Source organism: Bombina bombina, chromosome 12, assembly GCF_027579735.1.
Source record: "Bombina bombina isolate aBomBom1 chromosome 12, aBomBom1.pri, whole genome shotgun sequence".
Classification (NCBI taxonomy): Eukaryota; Metazoa; Chordata; class Amphibia; order Anura; family Bombinatoridae; genus Bombina; species Bombina bombina.
In genome coordinates this window covers 64598626-64615235 of record NC_069510.1, presented here as the reverse complement: position 1 = coordinate 64615235, position 16610 = coordinate 64598626, and the positions used below count along the sequence as shown (strand labels likewise).

General features: G+C 37.8%; 2 protein-coding genes and 2 non-coding genes across 4 annotated transcripts in view; 3 read left to right on the top strand and 1 right to left on the bottom strand.

Moving 5' to 3' along the window:
- Positions 1–264: 264 nt before the first annotated feature.
- On the top strand, positions 265–4628 carry RPL10 (ribosomal protein L10). The gene is made up of 6 exons (XM_053695683.1): positions 265–380; positions 1236–1294; positions 2294–2401; positions 2708–2846; positions 3809–3971; positions 4402–4628. Exons 1-6 carry the CDS (start codon positions 358–360, stop codon positions 4555–4557), a joined length of 648 nt encoding a protein of 215 aa, XP_053551658.1. The 5' UTR covers positions 265–357; the 3' UTR covers positions 4558–4628.
- On the top strand, positions 2504–2637 carry LOC128643282 (small nucleolar RNA SNORA70). Its single transcript, XR_008399801.1, has one exon. It is a non-coding gene; the product is annotated as a small nucleolar RNA SNORA70 (small nucleolar RNA).
- Positions 3606–3743, top strand: LOC128643283 (small nucleolar RNA SNORA70). The gene has a single exon (XR_008399802.1). It is a non-coding gene; the product is annotated as a small nucleolar RNA SNORA70 (small nucleolar RNA).
- A 4144-nt stretch (positions 4629–8772) lies between the features above and the next one.
- The window catches only part of LOC128642670 (deoxyribonuclease gamma-like), a 40313-nt gene continuing 32475 nt past the window's right edge, over positions 8773–16610 (bottom strand). The window contains exons 7-8 of the mRNA XM_053695452.1: positions 12970–13066; positions 8773–9055 (exon numbers count right to left, since the gene is read on the bottom strand). Of these exons, the coding sequence (XP_053551427.1) occupies positions 8981–9055; positions 12970–13066 (172 nt within the window). The 3' untranslated portion in view covers positions 8773–8980. The remainder of the gene's footprint in view (positions 9056–12969; positions 13067–16610) is intronic.

The following is a 16610-nucleotide window of genomic DNA, read 5'->3' as shown; positions in this document are numbered from 1 at the left end:
CTGAGCTAAATAAAAAGCCTGCCCAATCAGTAACACTTAGTCGCATAGCCCTCCTGTGCGACCAGCGCTACTGTTTCGGTGGGTGGCAGTTTCTACTTAGTACCAGCAGTGCGCTGCAGCTTTTAAGTGGTACTTAACTGTTCAACCCCTTTGCTGTGATAGCTCTCACATTTATACAGAGGGTTGCTGGTGTCCTATATATGGGATAACTGTTATTGTTCAGAGCACCTTAATTTATTCTTACAGCACTTATGTGGTTTTAAGTTGTTTTTTTTTTTTTTTTTATGCAGTTTTTGCCAATACCAATTTGCTGGTTTCTCACGGTTAATTTTTCTCTTTCAGGTTTAAGGTTCCACCATGGGCCGCCGACCTGCTCGCTGGTAAGTTGCAATGTATTTCAGAAGAAATTAAGTTTCTGTTGAGGGAGTTGTTATATTGGAGACAAGAAACCTGTTTAGCTTCTGTGATTTTGCATGGTCTTCACGTGAGCTCATGTGAAATAGAAAATGCTTTCTGTGTTTATCAAAGCAGCTGAACCTTATTGATTTATATTATTTTGTGGCTTTTCAACTCAAATGTCACTTCTCATATAGATAACAATTTAAATGAGGTTGTCTTTACTAGTACTATATACATGATTATAGAGTAACTGCTTAATTTGCACATTTTTGCAACAAATCTACAATCAGCAACCTTTTTGCTTTAAACTGTAGTATTGTAAGCTGTACATTGTTACTCAGCTTGTTTCTCCTGAAACTGTACAAAGTTAACTTAGACGATCTTGCTCAGGCTATTGTGTTACTTGTTAATGGGGGACCAAAGTAGTGTGGAGTATTGGGCTAGAAAGCAAAGGTTTCACAAATTAAGGGATATATCCATAAAAATTATTTTGTAATTCAGACAGAGCATACCATTTTTTAAGTTCTCCAGAAATGGTCCAGCTCCTAAGCATTACGTTCCTGCTTTATAACAAGAGAAAGAAAAACTAATAGAAGTAAAATTAGCAAGTTGTTTAAAATCACTTGCTCTATCTCATGAATCATAAAGGAAAAACTTGGGCTATGATATCCCTTTAAGAGCAGAATGCCATACTGAGTCATGGCATTGCTACAAATTCAGTTGTTCATGTGCCTATCCCTTGAAGCACAGTTAGCCAAAAGCATAAACAGGGTTTTGTATAAAATGTTGCATGATCCTGTGCCATGACACTTGCTAATAAAACCTTTTCTGTTTAGTTACAGATACTGCAAGAACAAGCCCTACCCCAAGTCTCGGTTTTGTAGGGGTGTCCCAGGTAAGTGGCTATTTCTCCTTGTGACCTTTTTGACTGTAGGAAGGGAAGAATTGTTTTTTAATAAAGTTCGCCATCTTAAGGGAAATTTTAGCCTAAAAAGCTTCAGGGTAAACTCCATTCATCAACATTCCTGTTTTTTATCATTACACTTGCCGGAGGTCTATTATCCATTAAATTAGGCATGTGTAAAACACGGTTGAGAAACTGGTATTGTACCCCAAACATAGAGGCTTGTTTTTTTTAATAACCTGGGTAAAGCTTTAACAAATTCTCATAAAGCAATAGTCCTTTCAACAGTACATAAAGGGACAGTATACACCAATTTTCATATAACTGCATGTAAGACACTGCTATAAAGGATATGCACAGAAATGGATGTAAAAATGCAGTATAAAACCTATTTAGCACTGTTTATTAGGTTAGCCTTGGTACACCCAGTGAAATGGGCTGGGGAAACATGAATAGCAGACCCTTCCCTGCATATGAAAAGACCCAGGAGCCACAGGAATCTGTAGACAAGTCTGTCAAACTTTGGGGCTTGCTTAGGAGTCTGAAAATTGGCACAATGTTTAAAAATTAAGCAAAACTAAACAGTTACATAAACACTATATAAATGGATCATCTACAAAACATTTATACAAAGAAAAATCTACTGTAGATTCCTGGGAGGGAAAACAAACTGCATTTAGAGGCGCCGCCGTTTTCCTTCCCAGGAATCTGATTCTCAGTTTGCCAATTCTTCCAGAGAGCTGCCGGAATATCACAATTTTCTTTAAGAGACTTTATGTTGGGTCTTATTATATGGCTATTTAGTCTTATTGCTTTCTTAATCTTGTGTCTGTGGGTATGTGCATAGCCCTGACATTGTCTGAGACTTAGAGCGCCCCCTACGGATATCTGAATGACACTAGTGTTGCGTTATTTTTATTTCAGTTTAAAAAGCTAGTGTACAATGTCACTGATTTATCTGCTTATATTGTGCCTCTTTTTTACTTCTAGATCCTAAGATCAGAATCTTTGATTTGGGCCGTAAGAAGGCAAAGGTTGACGAGTTTCCACTATGTGGACACATGGTGTCTGATGAATATGAACAGCTGTCATCTGAAGGTATTACAGGGTGTTTGTGTGAGGGGGTGTTGCTGAGGCTAAAACTGTAAAGGTGAAAGCTTTGATGACCTGCTTGACTTGTCGTCTGGCTTTGCTACCTTTTTGCAGACAATTAAGCCGACCAGCTTTTGCTACTATCAGAAGGTGGTGTGCAATGTCTGCAGACACTAACTTCCTTGGTTGTGTATGTGCTTTGCGTACCATGCAAAGTGCGCTAAGGGACCTTGGATACACGTGCTGCCTTAAAAATACATAGTGATCTCTTAAATGTTGACAAGTTACAATCCGCATCTCATTCTCCTACAGCCCTTGAAGCTGCCCGTATTTGTGCCAACAAGTACATGGTGAAGAGCTGTGGCAAAGACGGCTTCCATATCAGAGTGCGCCTTCACCCTTTCCATGTGATCCGCATCAACAAGATGTTATCATGTGCCGGTGCTGATAGGTAATGTGTTTTAAAAAATCAAAATGTAACGGCTTAATATTTTGTAGACATGCAGGCGCATGTAATTCAATATTGAAACAAATGCTGAATATGGCTGCCACATTCTATTTTTGGCATCACATTTTAGTGCAAAAAAAATTCTGTATATGCAGACTTGGAACTAATTTGCACTTTTACACTAATAAATCAGGAGCCAAAAATCATCCTCCAGCGCCATGTTTTTTTTTGTTTTTTTTGCTTATCCCCTAAGCTTCGTATTGAATTGGCTTGCATGTGTATTGTAAATAATTGCAATTCCCAGTTTAAAGGGACAGTTTACCCAAAAACTCTTAATTTGTTCTAATGATCCATTTTACCTGTTGGAGTGTATTAAAATTGTTTACATTTTTCTCCTTGGCCTTTATATTGGCAAGGAAATAGCGGATTTAGTCTCTAGTAACCCTACCTATATTGAATTTTTTTATACTTGGTTGTATAGGCTGTTTAGTAACTACATAAACTGCAGAATAAATTACTCACAGTAGGTGGAAGAGCTTAAAATGTTCATTTCAGTTTCTAATTATTGTACAGATATAAAAAAGCATTTGAATGATAAAGATAATGAGATCTTATCGGTCAGCAAGCCAAGCCTGTTCTGATAGGCTAATCCAGCTATTTTGCAAAAAGCATTTGATACATTTTATTTGCTCCAGTTTGTTTAACAAGTCATGAACACATTCTGGTGAAACATGTTTTTCAGTGAACTTTCCCATTAAGCTTTTGCAGACAATTAAGCCGACCAGCTTTTGCCTCAATCAGAAGGTGGTGTGCAATGTCTGCAGACAGTGACTTCCCTGGTTGTGTATGTGCTTTGTTTGGTTCCCATACAAAGTGCTCTAAGGGACCTCGGAGACATTGATCGTCATTATCCAGCTTACATAATTGGCGTTTATTTTCTTCTAACTTTTCCTTTTTGTTTGCAGACTTCAGACCGGAATGCGTGGTGCCTTTGGAAAACCTCAGGGCACAGTAGCTCGTGTGAATATTGGCCAGGTTATCATGTCTATTCGTACAAAGACTTCGAACAAGGAGCATGTGGTTGAAGCTCTTCGCAGAGCCAAGTTCAAGTTCCCTGGCCGTCAAAAGGTAAAATGTGTTGCCATTTTCTATTTACATGGGATGGCTGCTTGCATACATGGTAGTACTGAGTCTTTTAGTGAAGAAACTTTGCTCTTCTGTAGTTGGAGCTAGGCTTTCTTTCTTGTGTCATGCCAGTATTTGTATATTTGCAGGACAGTTTATAATCCTGATGTAGTCACCTAAAGGGCATTGATTGCTAAATACGTTTTGTAAGCCTAGTATTCAGGATATTTCCTGCCTGCTAGTCATAAGTGACGTCATCTTGAAATTAGTCTTTCGCTACATTCCAGTGCTGTTTGCACATGTGCAGAAACGCCTTCAGATAACTGCAGTGTAATAAATGTTCCATACCTGCAGCACCCGTGATTTAGGGGTTTGGCAAACAAGGTATTCAAGAGCTTGCTCTGTTCTTACAGGTTTTTTTTTTCTTACACAGATCCACATTTCCAAGAAATGGGGCTTCTCCAAGTTTAATGCTGATGAATTTGAAACCATGTTGCAAGAGAAGAGACTGATTCCTGATGGATGTGGGGTGAAATACATCCCAAGTAGTGGTCCCTTGGATAAGTGGAGGGCCATTCATGCTATCTGATCTCCTTCACTTTATTCTAAAGAAGTCTGTCTGCATTGGGAAACTGTTTCTCAATAAAGTTTTGATGACTATTTCTGGTCTGTCTTTATATGTAGTTTGAGAAAAAAGGGTTGATGAAATCTGTGCCAAAAAAATCAGGTCACAGCTCTTAGTATATAGTATGTCCCTTAAATGCAGAGAAACAGATTAGAAGAAAAAGAATGAGCGCTAAAGAGCAAAACCTGTTAGGAATTAAATAAGTGAATATAATCGCATAGTATGTCTAAAAAGTGGGATAATACTTAAAGGGATAGTCAACCAAAATAAACTTTCATGATTCAAATAAGGCATGTAATTTTAAACAACTTTCCAATTTACTTTTATCACCAATTTTGCTTTGCTCTCTTGGTATTGGTTGAAAGCTAAACCTAGATAGGCTCATATGCTATTTTCTTAGATCTTGCAGCTCTTATGTGAATGCATTTTGAGTTTTTTTCCCTACTAGAGGGTGTTAGTACATGTGTCATATCGATAACATTGAGCTCACGCACTTGAAGTTACCTAGGAGCAAGCACAGATTGGCTAAAATGCAAGTCTTTCAAAAGAACTGAAATAAGGGGGCAGTTTGCAGAGGCTTCGGTAAAAGGTTAATCACGGGTAAAATGTTTATTATAACAGTATTGGTTGTGCAAAACTAGGGAATGGGTAATGAGATCTTTTTAAACAAACATTCTGATGTTGACTGTCCCTTTAATATTGGTAAAAAAAGACTAATGGTACACCTGTTTTTGTTCCTAAAACCGGGTACAAGTTAAAAGTACAAGCTAAGGTAAAATGATGCATAAATAAAATGGCAGTATAAATAACTAATTCACACTAAATGGCCATAATAAATACTGCAGTATTAACCCCTCCGCAGCACTTTTCCATTTTCTGTCCGTTTGGGACCAAGGCTATTTTTACATTTTTTCGGTGTTTGTGTTTAGCTGTAATTTTCCTCTTCCTCATTTACTGTACCCACACATATTATATACCGTTTTTCTCGCCATTAAATGGACTTTCTAAAGATACCATTATTTTCATCATATCTTATAATTTACTATAAAAAAACATTATAAAATGAGGAAAAAATGGAAAAAACACTTTTGCTAACTTTGACCCCCAAAATCTGTTACACATCTACAACCACCAAAAAACACCCATGCTAAATAGTTTCTAAATTTTGTCCTGAGTTTAGAAATACCCAATGTTTACATGTTCTTCGCTTTTTTTGTAAGTTATAGGGCCATAAATACAAGTAGCACTTTGCTATTTCAAAACCACTTTTTTTCAAAATTAGCGCTAGTTACTTTGGAACACTAATATCTTTCAGGAATCCCTGAATATCCATTGACATGTGTATTTTTTTTTAGAAGACAACCCAAAGTATTGATCTAGGCCCATTTTGGTATATTTCATGCCACCATTTCACCGCCAAATGCGATCAAATAAAAAAAATTGTTCACTTTTTCACAAATTTTTTCACTAACTTTAGGTTTCTCACTGAAATTTTTTTAAAAAAAACTTATGCAATTATAGCATAAATGGTTGTAAATGCTTCTCTGGGATCCCCTTTGTTCAGAAATAGCAGACCTATTTGGCTTTGCTTTTTGGTAATTAAAAGGCTGCTAAATGCCACTGCGCACAATACGTGTATTATGCCCAGCAGTGAAGGGGTTAATTAGGGAGCTTCTAGGGTTAATTTTAGCTTTAGTGTAGTAGACAACCCCAAGTATTGATCTAGGCCCATTTTGGTATATTTCATGCCACCATTTCACCGCCAAATGTGATCAAATTTAAAAAAAACAATTTTTTTCACAATTTTAGGTTTCTCACTGAAATTTACAAACAGCTTGTGCAATTATGGCACAAATGGTTGTAAATGCTTCTCTGGGATGTCCTTTGTTCAGAAATAGCAGACATATATGACTTTGGTGTTGCTTTTTGGTAATTAGAAAGTCGCTAAATGCTGCTGCGCATCACACGTGTATTATGGCTAGCAGTGAAGGGGTTAATTAGGTAGTTTGTAGGGAGCTTGCAGGCTTAATTTTAGCTTTAGTGTAGATATCAGCCTCCCACCTGACACATCCCACCCCCTGATCCCTCCCAACAGCTCCCCCACCCCACAATTGTCCCCGCCATCTTAAGTACTGGCAGAAAGTCTGCCAGTACTAAAATAAGTTTTTTTTTTTGTTTGTTTTTTTTTTAAAGAAAAAAAAAGCATTTTTACATATGCTGTGTTTAGGATCCCCCCTTAGCCCCCAACCTCCCTGATCTCCCCCCCCCCCCCCAAAACAGCTCTCTAAGCCTCCCCCTCTGCCTTATTGGGGGCCATCTTGGGTACTGGCAGCTGTCTGCCAGTACCCAGTTTGCACAAAAACAAATGTTTAATTTTTTTTATATTTTTTTTTTTGTAGTGTAGCTTCCCCCACGGACCAACCCCCACCACCTAAATGACACCTAAGGGTTTTTTTTTACATTCTACTTTTATTTTGTTTTGGGACACATTTTTTCTGTAGTGTAGCGGTTCCCACCCGCTCGCTCCCCCGGACTTCCCCGCCCCCTCCACATGACCAGGGCCATCGATGGCCGGCTCCCACCCACTAACGATACCGGCCATCGATGTCCGGTGCAGAGAGGGCCACAGAGTGGCTCTCTGCATCGGATGGCCGTAGAAGGTTATTGCAGGATGCCTCCATATCGAGGCATCACTGCAATAACCGGAAAGCAGCTGGAAGCGAGCAGGATCGCTTCCAGCTGCTTTCCACACCGAGGACGTGCAGGGTACATCCTCAGGCGTTAACTGCCTTTTTTCTGAGGACGTACCCTGAACGTCTTTCATTAAGGGGTTAAAAAAGAGAAAATATATGTACACAACTCAAGTTAATCTCAAACGTAAAATTGCTCAGCGGCAAAAATTAATCCTGAGTTTTTTAAGACTAAAGTACTCACTCAGCTTCTATATAAAAAGACCGCTAGTATACCCAGGTACTCACAATAAGACCTAAGGTTCTTGGAAGAACGAAGAGGACGAGCATAGTATCCACAGGTGGCGGGGTTTACCTCCGATGGCTGAACTGCCGGTCAGATGATCAAGGGTAACCAGTCTTGCTGTCAGCCAATATCCCATGCACCTCTTGTGCTCGTCTTACGGGTCACACTGAATCTATTACTATAGGTTTATGGTGGTGTCTGGTAATAGCACAAAAATTCCTACGCGTTTCTGCCTTCTGCGTGCAGCCTTTGTCAAGCATGTTTTGCTTCCTAGACACTGGATGTTAAGTAACCAGTCCTTTCCAATTATTGGTCAATTGCCTAGTGTTGAAACCGCATAGCATGTTCCAATCAATATACATATTGGTTGACATGAAACCAACATAATATCCATTAAGTATATTCAATTCAGAAAAAGAATTTCAGGATAATTGCATCTTTAACCCTAAAGTATTTTAACAGTGTAAAATTAAGCAAATGAGTATAATAGACATAAGCATAACTAGTGTATATTCACTCAGATTTAATACATTTGAACCTCCATAGATGAACATTGAGCAAAGGAGGGAGATTATTGTATATAATTTATTCAGGCATGTATAAAATGAATGGAAAAAGTAAAACTGGCTTAAAGTGCCATAAAACATGTTGAGATCTGTGCATATCCAAAAAGGGCTAATTAAGTAAATGGTTTGCATAAAAAAAGTTTAAAAATGGCTTGCAAGTATTTTTTAAAATTTTCAAAAACGAGCAATATTACTTGCATAGCCATGCTGCCTGGATTAGTCTGTTCCACCCCCCTTATCAGTGTTTAGCATCAGAAACACAGGCAGTGTATTTCATCTGAGTTCACAGCAGCTTATTTGCTTCTAGGCATGCTCCAGCGGATAATGCGTGTTAAAGTCTGCATTCTACCAAATCAAAGGGGGATATAGATACAGCCATAGAAAGATTTTTGTGGCGGAGTTAGAGCTGTACAATTTTTAAAATTAAAGGGTTAATGGTGAGGCACTGCTGTATAAATTTGCAGGTAAATAATTAAAGAACATATTAAATTTTGTCTATCCCTACTTGTTTTGGAATAAACACTAATGCTCAGTGTATATGTAGTAAGACATCTTGAAACCTTATTTATAATCACTCTAGATAGCTTTTTTTTATTATAATTTTAATCTAATCTTGAACAAGATCACCCCAAAGAATTGACACTTTCACAAGTCATTCACCAACTTTCAGGCACTACAGAAGCTTTGATATCCTTTTCATTAGTGTGGTGGTCCTGTTGACAATTTCAGCAGAACTTAAGATACAATGGTTATCCAAATGTTCTCCTTTAGTTTGCAAGACTGTCTGTAAAATGAGATCTGCCTCACAGCTGTTAACTAAGCCCATGTTAGAGGTTTGAAGACTTTCACAGCTCCCTCTCAGTTCTTGGGTCTTGCCGAAGGTTTACTTCCACTGGAAAATGATCACTCACTTCTAATGCCTAAAAACCAATAAGCAAAATGGATAATGAGTAAGATAGGCATCTAGCGCTGCAGAATCTGTTGGCGCTCTACAAATAACCAATAATAATAATAAAATTGTCTTGTCATGTAGCAATCTGTTGGCTAATAGCTTAGCGATTATTGTAGCCATATTCTAAGGGTTAATCTTGTTTTCTCTGAAGTTTTTTGGGTTTTTTACCGCAAAATATCTGTACTTCCTATCAGAGGTTCCATTTGAGCATCTGGATTGTGTATGCAGCTTTTGAACCTTTTCACTCAAATGGACGTATATATGTCATGCAGTACTTTGACTATCGTACCACACCATGTGTATATATTTCCCTCGCATCAGGAAGCTCCAGCAATCTCAGCTGTTAAGTTGCAGCCGAGAGCTGAAGCTTCAGGCATCTGCCGCATATGGAGCCGGAGCACGATCTGTCCTCTGGCTCCATATGAGGACAGATGCCTGATCGTTAGATGGTGACACGGTCACCATCTTTAATGATCTGCTGGTACCGGCGGGAGGTTGCGTGGGCGGCTCAGCAGTGGAGGGAGGGCCCTTCACTAGGGAAATAAAGGGACAGGGAGGGATGGGGCAGCTACACTATAGAATGTTTTTGTTGGTGTGGGGAGCCCTAACTAATGATCGTGGGAGGTGGGGGGGACACTACGCTACAGAAATGAATAAAATATTTAAAAAGTGAATTTTTATTTTTAAGACAGTTTAAAGGTACTGCCAGTACCTAAGATGGTAGCCATAGTTAGGGCAGGGAAGTTTTTGAGAGCTATTTGGGGGAGGGGGGGGGGAGAGAATCAGGAGCGTAAGGGGGGATACTACACTGCAGAAAATATAAAAAAAATATATATAGTTTATTAAATAAAACTGTGTCTGCCAGTACCTAAGATGGGGTGAGGGAGGGATCAGGGGTCGGGAAGTGTCAGATGGGAGGGTAATCTCTACACTAAAGCTAAAATTAACCTTTTTAAGATACCTAATTAGCCCCTTCACTGCTGCAGCTGCAATTGGCTGCCATCTAATTACTGCAAAGCCATATATGTCTGCTATTTCTAAACAAAGGGGACCTCAGAGACACTTTTACAACCATTTGTGCCATGATTCACAAGCAGTATGTAAATAATTTCAGTGAGATTGAAAAAATAATTTATTTTATTTGATCGCATTTTGCGGTGAAATGGTGGCATGAAATATACCACAACGGGCCTAGATCAATACCTTGCGTTGTCTATATATATATATATATATATATATATATATATATAGTTTGACAGGTAAATAAAAAAGGCTTTATTTCTGTTTTAATGGAGTGATAGTAAAAATGCTAAATATTCTCTGGTATTTTGGGCAAGTATTTCTCTGAAAGTCCCGGTAGTGAAGGGGTTATAAAAAGACAATATTACAAATTAAACTTTCATGATTCAGATAGGACATGCAATTTTAATCAACCTTCCAATTTACTTTTATCATCAAATTTGCTTTCTCTTGGTGGTATTTGTTGAAAGCTAAACCTAGGTAGGCTGATATGTGAATTATAAGGCTGCCTCTTATCTCTGCATTTTAAGGTTTTTTTTTCCACAGCTAGACTAGTTTGTGTGCCATAAAGATAACATTGTGCTCACTCTGTGGAGTTACTTATGAGTCAGCACTAAAATGCAAGTCTTTCAAAAGAACTGAGATAAGGGGCAGTCTACAGAGGTTTAGATACAAGGTAATTACAGAGGTAAAAAAAATATATTGATATAACTGTTGGTTATAAAACACAGGGGAATTGGTAATAAAGGGATTTATCTATCTTTTAAACTATAAAAAATTCTGGTGTAGACTGTCCCTTTAATGTTACTTTTGGAGATATTTTAAGTATAAATTCTGCAGTTTTGTCTCTTTATATTTTTTTGTTTTGTTTGGGGTGGATATTTTAACCTCTTAAGGACATATGACGGAATTTTTCCGTCATAAAACAATTGAGCAAACTGAAAGCTGTGTCCTTAAAGGGTTAAAAGTACAGCTTGAAATGCTCAGTAGTGTTGAAAATGTATGTCCTATACACAACACTAAAATGCTATCCTGAATTATCTAAATCAAAGCAGATAAACCACCTGCAAATTATCACTGAGCTGTCTACACTGTTAAAAGGGATCATTCATATGGAAATGCTTAGAGGGATAGTCTAATAAATTAAACTTTCATGACAGAGCATGCAACTTTCTAATTTATTTCTATTAATTTTTCTTTGTTCTCTTGGTATCTTTATTTGAAAAATCAAGAATGTAAACTTAGAGAAGCCGGACCATTTTTGGTTCAGCACCTGGGTAGGGCTTGCTGATTGGTGGCTAAATGTAGCCAATCAGCAAGCGCTACTCAGGGGTTCTGAACCAAAAATGGTTCGGCTCATTAGCGTACATTCCTGCGTTTTCAAAAAAAATAGAAGTCAATTAAAAAGTTGCTCAAAATGGCATTCTCTATCTGCATCATGAATGAAAAAAATGTGGGTTTCATATCCCTTTAATTCTGTTACTGATTTGAGACTTTGCACCTCTGGCATCTCAATGTTGAATAGTTTTAGAGTTGCAGAGCCACATTTTCTGCTCACACTATTTCCTATAGTGACCAGGTGATACCTTAGGCATCCATGCTGAATGCTTGCAGTCTAAATTAGGCACAATGTTTTTTACTCTGCATGTCTTCAATAACTAATCTTTAAAGGGACAGTTTACACCAGAATTTTTGTCTAAAATATAGAAAATCCCTTTATTCCCCATTCCCCAGTTTTGCATAACCAACACTGTTATATTAATACACTTTTTACCTCTGTGATTACCTTGTATCTAAGCCTCTGCAGACTGCCCTATTATTTGGTTTCTTTTGACACACTTGCATTTTAGCCAATCAGTGCCGATTCCTAGGTAACTCCACGGGCGTGAGCACAATGTAATCTATATGACACACATGAACTAACAACCTCTAGTTGTGAAAAATTGTATTCAGATAAGAGGCGGCCTTCAAGGGCTAAGGAATTAGCATATGAACCTCCTAGGTTTAGCTTTTAGCTAAAAATGCCAAAAGAACAAAGCAAAATTGATGATAAAAGCAAATTGGAAAGTTGTTTAAAATTACATGCCCTATCTGAATCATGAAAGTTTATTTTTCCACTAGACTGTCCCTTTAAAATATCTATTTTGTTGGACACAATATGAAGATCAAGGGGAGCAAAATCTTAGGATGCAACCCTAACAGGGAGGAATAAATATAAGGTAGTTAAAGGGACGGTAACATCAAAGTTAAACTCATGATTAAACCATATCTAGGTAGGCTCTGAAGCTGTAATGTACTACTGGGAACTAGTTGCTGAGTGGTGGTTGCTCATATATGCCTCTTGTCATTAGCTCAAAACACATTTGAATTTCATGTCCCTTTAATTATCGTACTCAGGAAATTGTGAGTGATCTTTTATCAATCTTGGTTTTTTTCCTGTTAAAGCAGGTTTAAAGGACCACTCAATGTGTACTAAAAAGACAATATAATAACTCATCTGAATTGCAAATAAGCAGTAGATTTTTTTTTCCTGACATTTTTTTTTTCTCCCATTTTCCGGGCCCCAATGTATCATGTGACAGACATCAGCCAATCACAGATTAGTATACGTATAGCCTGTGAGCTTGCGCACACACTCAGTAGGATCTTGTTCCCCAGAAAGTGTGCATATAAAAAGACTGCAAAATTTGATCATGGAAGTAAATTGGAAAGTGTCTTAAATCGGCTGCTCTATCTGAATCATAAAAGTTTATTCTGACTTGAGTGTCCCTTTAACTTTAGTTCAGTTGAACTTTTTTCTTCAACAGGTTGATCTATAGCATTTCTTTATTTAAATCTTCCCTGTCAGATGACATTTCTCACCTCTTCTTCTGACAATCCTAATGTCTTTTTAAAGTTGAACGGTTTGGCAGAGCCAGGAACAATTCCTTTTAGAAAATCTTCTCCATGAACCACAATCCTGTAAAATATATGAAGAATCAGGTGGTTTTAGCACAGTGTGTCGTGTATTGCCTCAACTTAAAGGGACATTCCTGTCAAAATTGAAAAGCGCATAGATAAAATACATCTTTGAATAGAAGCATATTAGCAATATACAGGTACTGGCAAAAATGCTTCTAGTAAAAGTTATGACTGTTTTAGAGTTAACATTTTTATCTGCACGTGCATGTGAAGCATAGCTAGATATTCTCAGTGCACCAGCATTTTTAATAATGCAGCTGCTCAGAGCCCCATTGGGCTTATATCCTGTCAGTAATTAACAAATGAGTCATTACCAGATAATACAAGCACCTTAGGCAAGTCCTGTGTTTAAAATGCTGGTGCACGGTGCATACTTAAATACACCTTTGAAACAGCTATATCTTTTGCTAGAAGCATTTTTGCTAATACATGTATATTACAAAAATGCTTCTGTTCGAAACTAAAATCCACCCATGTGCATTCCAATTTGGGCTGGAATATCCCTTTAACTTTTCTGCCATGAGCTCTACAGGGAGTGCAGAATTATTAGGCAAGTTGTATATTTGAGGATTAATTTTATTATTGAACAACAACCATGTTCTCAATGAACCCAAAAAACTCATTAATATCAAAGCTGAATATTTTTGGAAGTAGTTTTTAGTTTGTTTTTAGTTATAGCTATTTTAGGGGGATATCTGTGTGTGCAGGTGACTATTACTGTGCATAATTATTAGGCAACTTAACAAAAAACAAATATATACCCATTTCAATTATTTATTTTTACCAGTGAAACCAATATAACATCTCAACATTCACAAATATACATTTCTGACATTCAAAAACAAAACAAAAACAAATCAGTGACCAATATAGCCACCTTTCTTTGCAAGGACACTCAAAAGCCTGCCATCCATGGATTCTGTCAGTGTTTTGATCTGTTCACCATCAACATTGCGTGCAGCAGCAACCACAGCCTACCAGACACTGTTCAGAGAGGCGTACTGTTTTCCCTCCTTGTAAATCTCACATTTGATGATGGACCACAGGTTCTCAATGGGGTTCAGATCAGGTGAACAAGGAGGCCATGTCATTAGATTTTCTTCTTTTATACCCTTTCTTGCCAGCCACGCTGTGGAGTACTTGGACACGTGTGATGGAGCATTGTCCTGCATGAAAATCATGTTTTTCTTGAAGGATGCAGACTTCTTCCTGTACCACTGCTTGAAGAAGGTGTCTTCCAGAAACTGGCAGTAGGACTAGGAGTTGAGCTTGACTCCATCCTCAACCCGAAAAGGCCCCACAAGCTCATCTTTGATGATACCAGCCCAAACCAGTACTCCACCTCCACCTTGCTGGCGTCTGAGTCGGACTGGAGCTCTCTGCCCTTTACCAATCCAGCCACGGGCCCATCCATCTGGCCCATCAAGACTCACTCTCATTTCATCAGTCCATAAAACCTTAGAAAAATCAGTCTTGAGATATTTCTTGACCCAGTCTTGACGTTTCAGCTTGTGTGTCTTGTTCAGTGGTGGTCGTCTTTCAGCCTTTCTTACCTTGGCCATGTCTCTGAGTATTGCACACCTTGTGCTTTTGGGCATTCCAGTGATGTTGCAGCTCTGAAATATGGCCAAACTGGTGGCAAGTGGCATCTTGGTAGCTGCACGCTTGACTTTTCTCAGTTCATGGGCAGTTATTTTGTGCCTTGGTTTTTCCACACGCTTCTTGCGACCCTGTTGACTATTTTGAATGAAACGCTTGATTGTTCGATGATCACGCTTCAGAAGCTTTGCAATTTTAAGAGTGCTGCATCCCTCTGCAAGATATCTCACTATTTTTGACTTTTCTGAGCCTGTCAAGTCCTTCTTTTGACCCATTTTGCCAAAGGAAAGGAAGTTGCCTAATAATTATGCACACCTGATATAGGGTGTTGATGTCATTAGACCACACCCCTTCTCATTACAGAGATGCACATCACCTAATATGCTTAATTGATAGTAGGCTTTCGAGCCTATACAGCTTGGAGTAAGACAACATGCATAAAGAGGATGATGTGGTCAAAATACTCATTTGCCTAATAATTCTGCACTCCCTGTATTGTGCTTTTTTGATTCTGCACACCTATCCCAACCTATAACCAAGATCATGGCGTGCTCAGGCCACATTCTTTTGCAGAGTCGAGAAAGCCATTGAAGAATTCCATATTTATAGAAGCCTTCACCTCACTATCAGCTGTCCCAGATGGTTCTGATGGTTGTTAGGCTAAACATCTTTTTTTTCCCTAGCCATGCGATCCAAAGTCATCACAGGGAATATATATTAAAGGATGATTCATCTTAAAGGGGCAGTATACTCCATTTTTTATTTAACTGCATGTAATAGACACTACTATAAAAAATAATATGCACATATACTGATCTAAAAATCCAGTGTAAAACCTTTTAAAACTTACTTAGAAGCTCCCAATTTAACACTGTTAATTAGATAAGCCTGGAACACCCACTGAAAGGGGCTGATAGCAGAACCTCCCCTGCATATTAAAAGACCCATTATACAAACAGAATCAGTCTGAAGTCAGTATACATTAGTATACATCTAAAAATTTTGGGCTTGGTTATGAGTCTGAAAATTAGCACAATGTTATTTAAAAATAAGCAAAACCATAGTTTTTTTACAAAAACACACCCAGATGGGCTATACAAAAGGATCATCTACAAAACATTTATGCAAAGAAAAATCTAGTGAATAATGTCCCTTTAACTATATAGGGCACAATTTATCAATCATTTGGGGAATTCTCCTATCAGTTCTCCGCAGCTCTCCTTTAAAGAGGCGCACCTGTATTTATCATAATAAAGTTGTTTTTTCTTTACGCTTCTCCAGAACTAAAGATACATTTCTCTATTACTCTGATTATTATCTGCGCCTTATTATAGAAAATAAGCAACTAATCTCCATGTAAGTCATATTAAAGAGACACTGAACGCATGAAATTTTAAGCAACTTTCTAATTTACTCCTATTATCAATTTTTCTTCATTCTCTCGCTATCTTTATTTTTTTTTTAAATAAAGATAGCAAGAGAACGAAGAAAAATTGATGTAATTCTTAGCAGCCAGCCCATTTTAGGTTCAGCACCATGGATAGCGCTAATTTATTGGAGGCTGACATTTACTCACCAATAAGCAAGCATAACCCGGGTTCTCAACCAAAAAAATGGGCCGGCTCCTATGCATCACATTCCTGCTTTTTAAATAAAGATAGCAAGAGAACGAAGAAAAATTGATAATAGGAGTAAATTAGAAAGTTGCTTAAAATTGCATGCTCTATCTGAATCATGAAAGAAAAAAAATGGGTTTAGTGTCCCTTTAAGCCAATAGAAATATTTATACAGCCCCCCTAGTAGCTTTGTTAACGCCCCTCTTCAACAAACTGTCATGTAAGAAAATAGATCTAAGTTTTCATTGTTTTGTGTTTCTATTTAAGCGCTTCTTTTATATCTTGTTTATGCCCCAATAGCTATAACTGTGGCTGATTGAATTAATA